Source organism: Xiphophorus maculatus, chromosome 16 (genome assembly GCF_002775205.1).
Source record: "Xiphophorus maculatus strain JP 163 A chromosome 16, X_maculatus-5.0-male, whole genome shotgun sequence".
Classification (NCBI taxonomy): domain Eukaryota; kingdom Metazoa; phylum Chordata; class Actinopteri; order Cyprinodontiformes; family Poeciliidae; genus Xiphophorus; species Xiphophorus maculatus.
The window spans coordinates 25201846-25218138 of record NC_036458.1 but is presented as its reverse complement, the minus strand read 5'-3'; the positions used below and the strand labels follow the sequence as shown (position 1 = coordinate 25218138).

The following is a 16293-nucleotide window of genomic DNA, read 5'->3' as shown; positions in this document are numbered from 1 at the left end:
TCTCACTTCCCGCAACATATATTTACCCAGTAATATTTTTACATTTCCTGTCAACTTAACATCTTTTACTACAAAACACGTTGGGCTGCCGGTGGACCACCTCGGCGCCCAAACCATCGGGCTTAGCAAGTTTTCTGGGGGAAACTCTGAACTTGGTTGCATGTATGACCTAATTTCCATCCAGTTGTCTTGTGAATTTTAAGCAAACTTTTGAAGTGTTGTCAAAATAAAAAAAGCAAATTAAGCTTGTTTCCATCTACTGGGTTGGAGTGAATCAACCAGTCTACACGGGGCATAATTTTGTCAGTTGTTGATGCTATGCATGGCCGTAATAAACAGGAAGTAGAGGTTAACTAGCATGGATGAGACATCTCAGAAAAACTGAGTTTTCTCCCCTCCGTGCTTGAAGAAACTCTTGGTTTTTCTTTTCTTTTTATCCAGCACATCTATGATGTTTTAAACTTATGGGGGTTGTTTTTTCTACTGTCAGATATGGAGGAGCTCTGCAGAACCTGACTCTCAAACTGCCGGTCACCATCAATAAGTTCTTCCAGCCGACTGAGATGGCCTCTCAAGACTTCTTCCAGCGCTGGAAACAGCTCAGCCAGTGAGTGTGTGTGATGGGTGTGACTCGCTTCCCTAGTCTCTCCAGTCATATTTGCTATTGGCCTGAATCAATCTGTGATTTACAGTTCAGCTTTACCTCTGTGTCCATTAATTACAGTCAATGCTGTAGAAAAGTTTTGCTGCCTAAAAATTATCTGCCTAAAAACAGGCAGATAATTTTTAGGCAGCTGCCACCAACTGCAGATGATCCAGAACGTTGCTGCTGACATTCTCTCTAAAACAAGGAAGATGGAGCACGTCACCCCAGTTCTAAGCTCCTTCCACTGGCTCCTTGTAACTCAGAAAATAGACTTTAAAATACTTGTGTTATTTTATAAATTATTGAATGGCTTAGCACCAAAGTACATTAAAGAACTACTGCTGTTGTATCAACTTTCTGGACCACTCAGATCTTCTAGTTCTGGTTCTGCTTTGCATCCTCAGAACTAGGCCTGTCACGATAAACGATAAATCAATTCATCGTACAATAAATTAAAACTATCGACGTCATTTCAATTATCGGCATTATCGTCTCTTCCGTCCTTTTTCTATTTCTGTGAAAAAAGGCTCAACTCCGGTGCTCTCCACTGACCCTCCTTCCTCATTTCCTTAGAGTAAAGCCCAGCGCACACGACATGATCTTAGAGCTGTCAGCCGATTGTCGGCCCATTTTCAAAACCTGACAGATCAGACGTTAGCCGACAGAAATCCTAGGTATAACGGTTCGGTCCTGCCGTGTGGTTTCCAACAATGGGCACAAAATAATGGCTACAAGTCAAGTGAACTAATTTTAAAACCAGGTATTAATCAATGCTTTACTACAATCTACTTGCAATGCATGTGGCTAGTGTCAGCGTAAAGTCCTGACCGAATGAAAATCATTAGAACCTATTTACGTCACGTTAACGAAGAACAGCTGAAAAGTTACTGGGTTTATCAACTGAGGTAGCAATTTCACTCCAACTCCTCCTCTTGTCATTTCTATATTTTTTGCATGTTCAATAAACATTAATGTTGTTTCCACATATCATCTCCGATGTCTGCTGGACTTTGTGTTGCGCCTTGTCAGCTGTTTGGGATTCCCCGACCTAATTTCCCCTCAGAAAGCACGGAGGGAATCCGAGCTTTCTGATTGGCTACCTGTCACATTCAACAGGCTGCGTTAAAGCTTCCAGTCGGGGAAAAACCCCTGATTTAGATCGGAGCGGCAACGACGATCTACCATAACACACCACACAATCTTAGAAAGACCAACGATCTAAGATTGTCATAAGGGGAAAAATAGGAGCAAAAAATCATGTAGTGTGAATTATTGCATCAGGTAGTCGATGTGCCCATCTTCTCTATTTAAATCTAATTATTACTGAAGGGCAACATAGTATACACAGACTTCATAATCTGCAGTCTTTTGGTTGAATGCAGTATTTATTTCCATTTTGGCTTTATGTTTAGTTTTTATCAAGTACATTTTTTTGTTAATGGAGACTGAGAATCCATTTTGTTTTTGGTTGTTTTGTTTATCAGTTCCAGTGTTAAATATTCTTTTGAAAATAAAGTGTATCTATCTTTGGCAGGAAATCGCATGCATTATTACGTCATTTCCATTACATCAGTGTAAAAAGGTCTTCAAACAATATGATCGTTTATCGCAATAATTTTTGACACAATTAATCATTCAGCAAAATTTGCTATCGTGACAGGCCTACTCAGAACCAAACATGAAGAAGCAGCATTCAGCTTCTGTGCAAATCCTGAACAAATGTCATGGAAAAAAAGCTGAAACACTGAGTTCCTTTAAATTAAGACTAAAAACATGCACTGTAAATGCTAAATTGAATTTAATTGGAAATAGTAAACAGACTAAAATCAGTTTTCATCAAATTACTATTAACACTTTGAGTAAGATACTTGGAATTTGTAGTTGAAAAGTCTCTCCAACTCATTCTACTTGGTTTGTATTAATTTAGAAAAAGTAAGTTTTTGATAATTGTGCGTTTTTTTCCAAGTACTTTGGCTCAACACTCTCATCCATCCAAATACAAATGCTTTACTTGAAGCTTTTCTTTTCTAGAGCCAGTGATTTATCTCATCTGACTCGTGATAAAGAGATAGTCCTGGTGTTTCCATGAATAAGAGTGCATTTACATAACAGAACATCAGAAGTCTCCATGTATCATTTTATCTTAAGCTTGGCTACAGCCAAGTAACTTGATGTTTTTTGGGGGTTGGGGGACTGATGGTAGGCATTAACACAGTTAATTGAATTTGTTTACATGCATAAGTCCACAGCCAGAACCTTTGTATTGTGTTTCTGGTATTCCTGTAAATCTGAAGCACAAGAGACACCTGCAAAAGACAGTGATGGCTAAGAGTGAGAGTGATTTAATCTTTAATGTATATTTTATCAAACAGAATATATTTTGAATACATATATAATATTTGATGTACCGTAATCAGTAATTCTTTCAAGTGGGAAGGAATTACTGAGGTCTGCTACGGTGGGGCAGGGATAAAGCACAACTCATGTATGAAGGCCTCAGTCAAGAAAACTGGTTTGTTTAATTTAAGTTACATGAACTTAGTTATTTTTTGTAAGTTGTATTTGATTGAGTATTGATTACTAAAAATAAGAGGTTTCCTTTAAGTTTTTTTGAGGCAATGAGTTTGCATATTTTAATTAAGGTGAACTAATTAGATTTGAACCACAATTAATGAAACATTGACCAATATATTGGATGTGTATTGATGATTTTAATTATGGCATTTGGCGAAATACAATGCCTGCTACTGGTTTTCACAATTGACTGTATGGCAATACAGTCAATTGTATGAATTGTACTGTTTTAACAATGTAGAACACTTTGATGTGCCTTGTTGCTGAAATATGATATAGAAATAAATGTGATTATTAAATGTTTTTAAAATGGTTGTCTCTCTTCAGGCCTCAACAAGAAGCACAAAAGATATTCAAGGCCAACCACAGCATGGATACCGAAGTAATCAAAGCAAAGGTAGGGTTTGATAGAAGTGTTTCAGATGGTGTAGAAAGGTACCCCTGGTTTCTTTGGGAGTCATCTAAATCATGCCTTGTGTGTTAATGTTACTGCTCTGTTTGCTCACAGCTGCTGGGGTTAGGAATGGCCCTATTGGACAATGTTGACCCCAACCCTGAGAACTATGTTTGTGCTGGAGTCATCCAGACCAAGAGCCAGCAGGTCGGCTGTCTGCTAAGACTGGAGCCAAATGCTCAGGCTCAGGTATGAACATCCAGAACGTCAGTCTCTTGTTAACCTTGGAATCTCGTGCTTCTCTTTCATATCACTGCTCTGTTATGCTCACTGTAGGACAGTGGGGTCCAAAATGGGGATTAGGATCCTTTTGTGTCCATTGGAATAATTTGGTGTGCCCCCTGGCAGCAGTTCCAAACTAGATCAGTTTGACCTGCCAACAAAAAGGTCAAACGACCTCCCACCAGCGACCTCTCTCTCTACACTTTTTGTAATATTTTAGAAGAGATTTGAAATTACAAAAGTATATCTTTGTAAAATGGAAATGTATGGTACATCTTTCATTTTACACTATAATATTAAGTAGGGCCACAAACATGCAGTGATCTTTTGCCCAAAAAGACTTGTCACTTTCATTCATTCAATTTGACTAAATACAGCAAGTGTTTTCAAAACAACTTCTGAGGAATGTTTTTTTTAATTAAAATTACTTTTTACTCCTAGTTTAACGACTTTCTTCCATTAATATTTCATCTTTTCTACTAATATGACTTTCTTCTCGTAATGTTATGACTTTATTCTTGTATTTGACAAAGAAATCTCTCCACTCTCCTCTGACGGTAGATATATTTCAAAATATCCTCTGCTCCATTTACAATTGTGCTGTGTAGCTACTTCTACTGGCTTGAACAGGCAGGCTGTTGATCAGTTTGAACACTGCTGCCACCTAGTGACTGGAAGCTTGTTTATTAGTTAAGCATGAATAAAGACAATTATGAAGTCCTGCTTCTCCCCCCACTAGTAATGTATATCAATGGAGAAATCGTTTAACCACTAAAATCTGATACCGCTCCATTTATGTTTACATTTTTGAAGAAGGAAGTTGTGCTGATCTTTTTCAGAGGTTTGTGTCGTTTCCTTTTGTAGTTCTTGGTGCAGGGCCACCACAGTCAAGGGGTTTGAGGGGTAGCTTTTTACCAATTAGTTTGGATAGTTTGACACAGTGCAGAGTGAGGGTGAACAGCAGCAGTTGAAAATGTAACAAATGTTGCAATTTTGGTCCCCAATCGAACAATCTAGCGGACTACCAGGTGTGAAAACACCCTTAACTGCCTGAGTTTGGATTGAAATTCAGAACCAGATAAAACCAAATATGAAATAATTTTTTAATAAGATAAGTTGAAATGGTAAAACTGAAAAGGATGGAGGAGAGTCGGAGGCATCCCCTACGCAGGTCGTAATCTGTCGATGAGATTTTGTCACAATGAAAAACCTTCTTGTTTGAACACGTCTTGCATTTCCATTTAAATCTTGTTATAACGGGAAAGTTTGTAGTTATAACAAGATATTGCTCTTGAATTAATTTTTTGATCTAGGAGTTAAAAACTTTTGTAAGGGTATTTATGTATTATTTAAGCTTGACATTACAGGAGTTAATGTAGTGAGCCATATTTTTGCTATACTTGATTGTAATGCAGCAGGAACCCCCAACCATCCCCTATATTTACAATTTTTTTGTCTTAAATTTCTTTCATGGTGGTTTTGAAAAGTCTTGAATTTGTTTTGCTGAAACCTGCAGATACCTGAGATAGTAGTACCAGAGGGATCCCAGATGGGGTCATGTGACCTGTTCCATTTCCTTCAGCTTGGTCACTATATTCACCTGTGTCTCTACAGATGTATCGCCTGACTCTGCGCTGCAGCAAAGACTCCGTGTCCAAGCGTCTCTGTGAGCTGCTGGCTCAGCAGTTCTAGAGTCCAGGCCCTGACCAGTACTCCCACCGTCCCCCACCCCACCAGCGACCTCTCTCTCTACAGCACCCCTCCCACACCTGTCCTCCTGCCTCCAGCAAAGAGTCTTTAAGTTGGGGGTGGGGGATAAAAAAAAAGGTGTAACCTACATAAGGGAAAGTGCTGTCGCTGCCTGCAGCAATATTATTGTCATTATCCTTGTCCCAGATTCTGATTCCAGTTCATCTCTTACTTGTTTATTAACATGATGCTACGATCTAGTTTTTGTTGGTTTACTTGTGTAGCTGGTGTGTGTATGGCCACGAGTGTGAAAGACAGTGTGTGTGTTTGTGTGTCCTGTGGTTGGGCTGGGGTTCTCATTCTGCTCATCCTGGCCGCTTTGGAAAAGATATGTGCAACATTCCTTGAAGACAAGTGGGAGTAGCTATTAATGGCACACCCATTCACTACTACACCCAACTTGCACACGCTATTCCCTGCGGTCAAAGCTGCAAAAGGAAAATTGAGCATTCCTGCCAAAAAAATAAATAAAAAATGCACTTAACGTGTTGGGATCCTCCTGTTCATTCCTTTCACCCAGCCCCGCTCGGAGTTAACCCTTCATTTCAGTGAGCTTGTGCACTTGTTCTTATCGTGTATGTAAATATGTGCCAGTGAATCACTTTATTTTTGGACACATTCCCTTTGTTTGCTGAAGGTTAATAGAACGGACACTAGATTGCAGAGATAAGACGGTCCCATTCACCTTACAGCTCAAGGAGGCAGAGAGGAAGTTTATTGCCCCCATCTCATCACTGCTGTCTTAAATCTTGTAGAGCTGGAGCTTTATTTTAGAGAGAGAAAAAAAAAATTCTCCCGTTTGTGTTTTTGCGTTTGCAGGAGAAATGTGTGCAGACCAGGGAGAGGTGAGGTCTCGTTTTACTCCTGCTTGTGGCTGTGACACGTTGTTGAATGAAATGTGGATTACTACTCAAACATTTACATGGAGGATATTTTTTGTTTTTAAACAAAGCCTTGTGTTGGCAGCCCAGTGTAGTTAGAAAGTTGAGGCTCATTTACATTTCCACAAGTCCATATTTCTGCTGATCAGTGAATCCTGCTCAGATGGATTTCTGCTGTTTTAATGGGATGTGGAACCAACCACTACAATAAATCTTTGTGAAGTTTAGATTGCTTTATCAGCTCTGCTCCGGGATTCCCGTCACTTTGAAGCACTGATGTTGTGGAGAGGACAGGATGTGAGACACCCCAAAGTCCTTTCCAGCTACAGGGGAGTTGGTGTGAGTGTGAGTGTGAATGGTTGTATGTGATAGTAAACAGGGGGAGGGGGGCCTAAAGACATTTCTAACACATGGTCGCATTACATTCTGTGACTGCTCAGCAGTTGTGGGACATTGAACTTTGTAGTGGAAAATTTAGTCATTTTCGTGAGTGTGTGTAAGTGAGTTTGTGTGTGTGTGTCTATGCAGTATCCACTAGCTAATGCAGCCTCATGTATCGGTGTTAAGAAGCTGTCCAATACCTGTGTTTAGACTTAAGATTTACTCTGTAATGGAAAAATGTGAAGTAAAACTATGCCATATATCTGACTGTCTGTCTCCTGTCTTTTATTACAGTCATAACTACACTGGTGGACCTCTAAGTTTTCAAACTCATTTCTTTCAAAATAGTATAAACTGAGAAAATATACATGCAGTTTTAGGCCTATTCCACATGTGTAAAAATGAATACTTTTCACCACACCATTAAAAAAAATAGTGTACAAAATATAAAGATTTTTTTTTTCTCCAAAATATCTTTATTAAAATTTTTAGCAGTTTAGACTCTGCAAAATGATGTGATGGTATTACTTGGACACTGTTCAAGTCAAATTAAAATACAATCTAATGCAAACAGTGTCAGCCTGTCACAAACTCCACATAACCTTCATGTTGAGATATCATATTCAGCAGTGTTTGAAACAACTTCTACTGCTGTTCCAACTAAAGGACCAGCTCCCCTCTGTGGCAGGTATCATTCCTTGTGGTGCTTCTGCCTATTTCTTACATTCCTTCCAGTCTTTTGTAGTTGGCTTCAAACGCCAACTGCAGCATTCACACTTGGATTTTCACAGGAAATGCAACATTTCTAGTTTCCTTTGTTTTTGATAGGTCTGCTTTTACAAACACATGTCCAACTTGGTTCAGTCTGAACTTCAGGGTTGAGTCTTAGATTTACCTCTCTGGCTCAGTTGAGTACTTTTCTTAGGATGGCATCATGATCCTTAATGTCCTTGCCACCAATGAGTACGTTGTCCACAATAATGGCACTGGGATATCCAGCAAAAATTTGTTCCATGATGTGCTGGAACACCTCACTCGCAGAGCTAATGCCAAATGGCATCTGTAGAAACCTGTATCAACCAAAACAGATGTTTAAAGTGGTGAGCAGGTATGAATGGCAGTCCAGTGAAATCTGTCAGGAGTTCTTGGCATCTAAAACTGAAAATACTGTACAGTACCATTAGACATGTCACCATATTCTGATCTTTTGTATTGGTGGCAACCATGGACGATACCCAATCAGATGTGCCCGACACCGATGCGATTACCCCTGTTTCTTGTATCCTATCCAATACAGCTTTGACCTTGTTTTTTATGGCTACAGGAATGAAGTGAGCTGGGCAAATTACTGGTTTCACCTCTGGGTCAACTTGTATTCCTGCTCAAATACATGCCAGTTCTCTGCTGTATTGCCATCAAATACTAGATGGTCATCTGCCATGTTGCGAATAAGCACAATGGTCCTACACAAACATACAACACGAGATAAACCACAAAACCACTGTAGTCCAAAGCTTCAGTGGTTTGTGTTGCGGTAATAAGGAGTTCCGTTGTGCTGTTATCTTGGTTTAATAATAACCGTTAGCTGCCAACATACACAGCAGTAACCTGTGGAGGAAACCCCAACGCCAGAATGAATAACAAAACTTAACCCAGTGCAGAACCAAAACTAAGGCATCTGTAAAACCCCGATGTTACTGTGTGCACAGTCAATATTCTGCACCGGTGAAGGAGGCCCCCAGGAGCATTGTTTTGTTCCACTTTGGGGCCCCTTAGTGGCCCTTGGCCCTAAGCAGCTGCTTAGATGGCGCCTTGGGCCGGCTGTGGTGGCCTCTCACATAGAAAAAAATTCTAAATGGTATAAATTCTGTTGTATTTGTCCAACTCGTAACAATAATTTCACTGTTAAGCTGAAGCACAGGAGCACACATTTACATGAACCTCACTGACAGATAACTTATTTATCAGGTCTGTTAAGTTTATGCAAAAATTGGTTGACTAGAGCAGAGTTACAAATCTATACATTCACTGGCCATCTGAGGTACACTTATTAATAGGAGCTGCCTTAATTATTTGTTTTAGATATTGAACAAAACGTTGAACACAATTCCCCAGATATTCTTTGTCCACTTTGACAGTATAACATCACACAGTTCACACAGAATTGTATTTTAAAGATGCAATAAATTACAGCTATTATGGTTACAGCTTCTGAAGACGACCGTGATGTCGGCCATTAATCAATGCCTGACAGTAAAGATTAATGATTGTGAGGACTTTGATGAACAGGACTTTGAAATCAGATGTGCAGTAGCTCTCCAGTCTTGTGTGGATGCTATTTTTAATGAATAACTTAAGAAAGAAAATAAATAGCTTCAGTTAGTAAGAAAGGCATTTTGTGTATTTATGTTTATGTAAATCTTTGACCATGTTGGGTCATTCAGTTTTATTAAAACTTATTCTTCTTTCTGCCTGAGTTTTATTTTTTGTGACACCCCAAGATAACTACTGGCCCCCATTTTACCCTCTTTCGAAACTTCAAGAATACACCCCTGCTCAGCAGGGGTGCTGTACATATATTTACATATACATACTGTATCTGCATTTTTTGAATCTTTGCAAGGACTGCTCTAAGTTGCTTTTTATATTAACAGCATTTTATATTTTATTTTTATTTTTATCTACGCCCTGTGACAGACTGGCGACCTGTCCAGGGTGTACCCCGCCTCCCGCCTGGAACGTAGCTGGAGATAGGCACCAGCAACCCTCCCGACCCCATTAGGGACAAAGGGTGAACAGAAAATGGATGGATGGATGGCTGGATTTTTATCTACAACTACTACTCAGTGGTAGTTGTTGTTGTGTCTTGTCTCTATGCTGTAACTGCGAAGTAATTTCCCTGCTGGGATGAATAAAGTACTTCTATTCTATTCTATTCTATTCTATTCTATTCTATTCTATTCTATTCTATTCTATTCTATTCTATTCTATAGGAGGCATTTAATATAAGCATTAATATGCAGGCATTGGTACCTGTTCAGTATTTTTAAATATGACGCACTAAATTAAACTGATTGAAGGAATATTTACACTGCGGGAAAATATTGTTATTTCAAGCTCTTTTGCTAATTTTTAATTACATTTTCAGGTTAGGAACTTCGTCGAGAGAGATGAATGTATAGGAGATCTATGCTTTGAGTTTCATGGCTTGTTTTTAACCACAAATGAGAATGGATGGTCAGATGAAGCGCATGCCACTGCGTGTGATGCATGAGGAACTCCACAGCTCCACACATCCGTGCGGGATGGAAGGGATGAAGAGAACTAAAACCAAATTCAATAAATTAGACTCTGGTGTCTGTCAGATTAAGTCTTTCCTGCAAGAGTATGAGACGGTGCGCCTGCGCGTGTGGAAGCACGGTGATAGGCTGAAGATGACATCACCCATAGCGGCTCTATTTGTGGAAAGAGGATGAGCTCATCGTTTAGAAGCACAACAGAGTCAGAGGAGCCAGTTTCTAGGCAGCTGCTGCGGACTGAGTTTGTTCATCAGCCTGCAAACAGAGAGGAGGCTTCTGCTACTGCAAGAGGAAGACGCTCCACACAGTAAGTAATGTTTGTTTTAAAAATAATCTGTGCGCATGAGGGAAATGACCAGCAGAAAGAACAGTGGCTATTTATCATTTGCTTGTTGTCTAAGATAGCAACAGGAAAAGCTCAATAATCCTCCTTCTGATCTAAGAAGGAAAACCGTGAATTGCGTCACTTACTCATGCTACTCACAATCCTAGCGACTAAGAAGAGGATGCATGAATAATATCCTGCTTTTAAAAGAAGAATAAAAGCCACCATTTAACTTAGATGTTGTGACACTGCAGATGGTCTGGTCCCGAGACGCAGAGGCAGAGCGACCCCAGCTGTCCGTCATCCTGCCGCGGCTCTACCTCGGAGCGGAGCGCGACGTGACGCAGGTAAGAATCAGAATAACAGTGATTCTGCGCAGTGCCTAGTGCCGCTATAAGCGGCGCATCCACAAAGTTCTTAAAGGGGCAGCCAGAAGGGGGCACTTTGAATCATAGGCTATGGTCACACAGCAGGCTTTGACGTTCAGTTCCGGTTTTTTATTTGCTTGGTCACTAATGCAAGTACAATCAAACTTCTGTGTGGTTTATAACCTCGAAGCGACCCGCACGTGCAGAAGAAGGTAGACATACAGCAGGTCATTGTTAACGGCAGTAATAATGGATGCCTTCATCTGTGGATCAGTTTCAAAGTTTATTCAGAAAAGGGAGCCGGAAATATCATTACAAAATCGCAAGATAAATAAAGATAAAAAAGCACAGCTAATAGCAACCATCTAATCCACATTGACTGCAACCTTTGAACAGAAGTCTGTTTGGATATGTAGTCAGAGCCAGCAGTGATGCGCGTCAGTGAAACTGACTTCATTCATAATTTTGTAATTATGATTTTCAACCATTGATTAGTCATACAACACCGTCAAAAAAATAAATAAAGGACTATGACTAGTTGCTGAACATGATGAAGAGCGTTCAGTTCTGCTCAACAGCTGCTCTCCGTCCTGTAATCAGACCCAGAGGTGTAACCGGGGCGTCAGCATGCGTACGCAGATGGTGCATTTAAAGACGGTTCGGAAAATCCCCTTTCAGGGGTGGGCACTCCTGGTCCTCGAGGGCCGGTGTCCTGCAACTTTTAGATGCATCTCTACTTCAACACACCTGAGTCAAATAATGAGGTCGTTAACAGGACTCTGGAGAACTTGACTGCACTTAGGAGGAGATTCAGCTGTTGGATTCAGGTGTGTTGGACCAGGGAGGCATCTAAGAGTTGCAGGACACCGGCCCTCGAGGACCAGGAGTGCCCACCCCTGGTAAGCAGTGGTAACCGCTGAAAAAAGGAGAAACGAAAACGAACGGTATTATACATATAATTTCAGTACATTTTAGTTTTATAAATCCATAACATGGTTCCAGTTAGTTATAATTTCCCCCCATTAATTACTGTTTTTATTTAGTTCAGTTAATGTTCTCAGTTTCAGTTTATTTCGTTAGTTTTTGTTAACTATGATAAAACTTGGTCTCACCTCTATGATCTCAAAGTCCGATTAAATGATCGGCCTAAAATATAATGATACGTATCTGATTTCAATTTTTTAAAGCCAAAAATGTAATGGCTGAAAGTTGCTTGACTCCATCTTGTGTGTATTTTAGCAAAAAAAAAAAAAAAAAAAAAATCAAATAAATAAATAATCAACAAAAATAGAACTCCAGCCTCACTAGATGAACATTTTAAAACAAGTAAACAAAACCACACAGAGGAGAAAATCTACACTAACTTGGTGTTTTGGAATTTCTCATATTTTGATGGAGAATGATGTGAACGTATTAAGAAAATGCACTGAAGCAGTTTTCTGAATTAAAGTTCAGAAAGAGTAACATTAGAAAATGTGTGTGTTCAGGACCAACTGGCCTCTCTGGGTATTTCCTACGTGCTGAGTGTGAGCCGATGCAGCCCCCAGCCGTCTTTCCTGCCTCGCTCCAGATTCCTGCGCATTCCCATCGATGACTCCCTGTGGGACGACCTGCTGCCCTGGATCCCCCAGGCTCTCAGCTTTATAGGTGAGAAACCCCCCCCCCCTTCTCACCCTAAACATCTGCTTCACAGTTTTCTTTGTTGCACTACCATGTTAATGCTAGGAGTTGACTGGTTCTTCAGTCCTGACTGTGCTAGCTGGATTAGCCATGCTAATAAGAGTGTTATGTGCCACGGTGCTGTGTGTGCAGATTCAGCCATGTCCTCTGGGGCCTCGGTGTTGGTGCACTGTGCTGCAGGAATCTCCCGCTCCCCGGCTCTGGCTGTGGCCTACATCATGTACAGCCTGGAAATGGACCTGGACCACGCCTACAGGTGCAGCACACAGGCCTTGAGCTTCAATTAAGTAGCACTATCTTACTTTAGATGCCTGAACTATGTGTTTTGAAAAATGTCCTTTGTCCGACAACAAGGAATAGAGTGACAATCAGACATGTTATAGAAGTTCAAACTAGGAGCCACTTCTGCACTCTGGTGATGTTTCGTTCACAGGCAAAAGAAATCCAATTTCAAAAAAAAACCTTGGAGTTTGTTTTCACAGTTTAATTATCCCGGTTTAGCAAGCATACAAAGATCTTTCCATTGTTTCCTGCTGCTGCTCTTGTTCTGGTTTAAAAAAAACAACAAAAAATGTAACCTACAAATAAACTCTGCAAATAACCCCCCCAAAAAAGAAAGTAAATTACGGTAATATGATCTTGGGTACAATAACCACTAGTGGGGAGTGGTAGGACCTCATTTTACCAGACCTCTACACAGTTAAGCATTAACACAGGTACTGCTTGCAAATTACACACATTTTATTTGGCTCACAAATTCACAGGTGACTTGGGTTAAAGCACCTGTGAAGATGTCTGAAGTAAGCAGAGAATTTTATTTTAGAAAAGGAAAAAAAATACCTATGCTGTTGGAGGAAACTTTGGAGTGCATTTTATTCATGTTCGTGGAGTATAAACCTGCCGCAATAAGTAATTAAAATTAAAAATCAAATTAAAATGAGCTTGATAATATCCATTCTTATTATTAATACTTTTTGAAGGTTAATCTTGTTTAGAGAGACTTCATAATCCATTTTTTGCATGGTTTTGGTTGTGTGTAGATTTTATTTGCTTTTTATTTGTTGTTGTTTGGTTGTTGTGTTTGTACAAAATTAAAGCTTATTGGTCTTTGAGAGGCAAACTTGCATTATTATAACATTATCTATGTATTACTTGAACATGGCCTAAAAACAACATTATTGTTTATAGCAATCATTTCTGGGCCAATTTATTGTCCTGTAAAATATATTGTCATGGAGTAACAGTGGATTTAAAAAGTTGTTATTTTTGATGTCAAGCATTTAGCCAGCATCTCCTGAACAGAAGCAGAATTTGGACTTATCTCGGCCCACAACGGGCTGAGTGGAGCTCCATTCTCTCTACTCTGCGCAGTCTGTCTAGTTATGTTTCTCTGTTTGTTTCTTTTTCAATTATACTGTTATTTACAGAGCAGATATGAGTCATTATGTGGTCCACCAGTAGCTCTGACCCAGTGGTGTAGTCTACATTTTTATATTGGATATTCTACATTTAGATGCAAAAGTTCACCAGTTAGTGACATGTAATCAGTCTAACCCAAATCTTTTCTGTCCCCTCATAAGGTTTGTGAAAGAGCGTCGGCCCTCCATTTCCCCAAACTTCAACTTCCTTGGTCAGCTGCAGCACTTCCAAGGCATCCTGGACCAGAAGGCATCCAGCTGTGATATGACCAGGCAGCAGCAGGAGAATCAGCAGCCGTCCACAGAGAACGGAGGGGCCGGATTACTGCGCAGTCAGAACAGAAACCACTGCGTCAACACCGCCACAGAAGACTCAATAATTCAGACGAGAAAATCGCTCTTAGACGACAGCGGTAACAAGCGAGGACCTTGGACCTTTGACCTGACAGCGTGTCAAAACCAACGATGCAACCAAAAGCTATGCGATGCTCCTGCATCGAGCCTCTGTGAGTCCAGAGATCCTCTACCAAAGTGCAGACAACTACAATTCCCATCAGGTTGTACTTCTGTCCTGGAGAAGCGTAAAAGCCTCACGCTCTCATTGACGCCCTTGGGATTCTGCCCGCCCTCTTCGGTGAGCAGCCGCCCACAATCAGTGGTGAAAGTGTCCCCAGTCCACGGCGACCCCCACCCACAGCGAAGTCCTCGTCTCAGTGGGTGCAGCCGAGCTGAAGAGAAGGAACAAGACCTGTTATCGCCGTCCGGCATCACTCTGAACAAGCTGTTGGACTGGGGAGAGAGGGTGCTGCTGGGGTTGGTCCACCCGGTGAAGATGGGACAACCTGCGCTGCCCTATAGGTGCTGAGGTTGCAGAGCGGAGCTACACCTGACCGGTTCTCATGCATGTTCATCAGAACAAAACTGACAACACAGGATTTACAGAAATACTGAAGGAAACCATTGTCTTCTATTTATATATTTATTGAAGAGTTGATTTTAAAAACTATTCTTGTCAAGCGCTTCTTGTTTGGTACATACTAACAGTCGACAGCTCATGTTTCACTTTGTAAGCTGCTGCAGTTTTGAAAAGTCTGTGGTGCAACATCTTGAAATAAATAAAAGATCACACTGAAACCCAACCTTGTTGCATGTTTGTATTAGTGGAAAAACTTAAGTTGCATCATCAGCAGCCCCAATATCGTTTCAATCTGGGTTTTTGGGGGGTGGGAGGGGTATGGTGATTTTCGAAGTGCAAGTGTTAATTCAATTACTTCTGGGCAATAAAACAGAAACAGAAAATGTTAACCGCCACAAAGATAGGCTTTGAAATGTAATAAGAAAAACACTAAATGTGGTATGAGGGCTCTGTTGGTATTTAATCTTCTTTAAGTTTCAAGAGTTTACAGGTCTCTGGACTTGACCTGCTGTATGTTTTACTCGTTTTAAAACATATTGACATTTTTAAAGACTTGTTAATGGAATTTGTTCTTCAGTATCTTGATAATTGAGAAAGAGTTATTTCAAAGTCCTGCCATCCTGAAGACAATATAAATCCTGTTATTTGTTTGGTACTTATGTTATTTATAAAAATTAAAGTGTATTTTTAGTTATAAAATAAAAGTTTGTATTGGAATTATACCAGACTTTTATTCTGAAGCCAAATTATGAAAATTATTGAACTCATTCAAAACAGAAAACATCTGTTAGAGCTCTAAATTTAATGCAGTTATGCCTGTTCAAAATGATACTAATATTTGGCTAAATGTGCTTTAACAAGCTGCAAAAACAACAACAACAACAACAACAAAAACAAGTTCCTGAAAGCTGTCTGCATTGATCACTCTCCTTTGAAACGGCAGTTCAATTCAGTGTATTTATAAAACACCATTTCACAACAAATGCAATCTGAGGGGACTTTACAAAAAGTAAAAGTAAATACATACATACATTACAATTTATCTTAGTCATTGATCAGTGCATTAAACTCAATGTATTAATTTCGAAAATTAATTAAAATTCAATTAATTATATAAATATTTTTAAAGAAATCCAGCAGGATTGCAGCATTCATTCCTCATGACATGAATAGAAATAGAAACAACCTTTATGTCCCTGGATTTAGACTATTTTAAATACATAAAAATGTATTTCTAGCCATCATCTAAATATATAATTTAGTTCAGGCTGTTGCTTAGCTTAGCTACTTATTGTGGCGACATTAGCTTCATATTTTACGCTAGGTGCTTGTCTTCTACTCTTGATAAAAATCAGTGAGCGTCGCACATTTCACACCATT

General features: G+C 39.8%; 2 protein-coding genes across 4 annotated transcripts in view; both read left to right on the top strand.

Annotated features, from left to right (window-relative positions):
- LOC102229798 (AP-2 complex subunit alpha-2-like) overlaps positions 1-7175 on the top strand; it is a 35404-nt gene extending 28229 nt beyond the window's left edge. For all 3 annotated transcript variants that reach the window (XM_023348604.1, XM_023348603.1, XM_023348602.1), the window contains 4 exons: positions 491-607; positions 3548-3617; positions 3729-3863; positions 5511-7175. In XM_023348604.1, coding sequence (XP_023204372.1) covers positions 491-607; positions 3548-3617; positions 3729-3863; positions 5511-5588 — 400 coding nt within the window. In that variant the 3' untranslated portion in view covers positions 5589-7175. The remainder of the gene's footprint in view (positions 1-490; positions 608-3547; positions 3618-3728; positions 3864-5510) is intronic.
- Positions 7176-10228: 3053 nt separating this feature from the next.
- On the top strand, positions 10229-15136 carry LOC102226595 (dual specificity protein phosphatase 16-like). Its single transcript, XM_005811906.3, has 5 exons — positions 10229-10513; positions 10786-10878; positions 12387-12546; positions 12712-12835; positions 14160-15136. Exons 2-5 carry the CDS (start codon positions 10786-10788, stop codon positions 14860-14862), a joined length of 1080 nt encoding a protein of 359 aa, XP_005811963.1. The 5' UTR covers positions 10229-10513; the 3' UTR covers positions 14863-15136.
- Positions 15137-16293: the final 1157 nt, after the last annotated feature.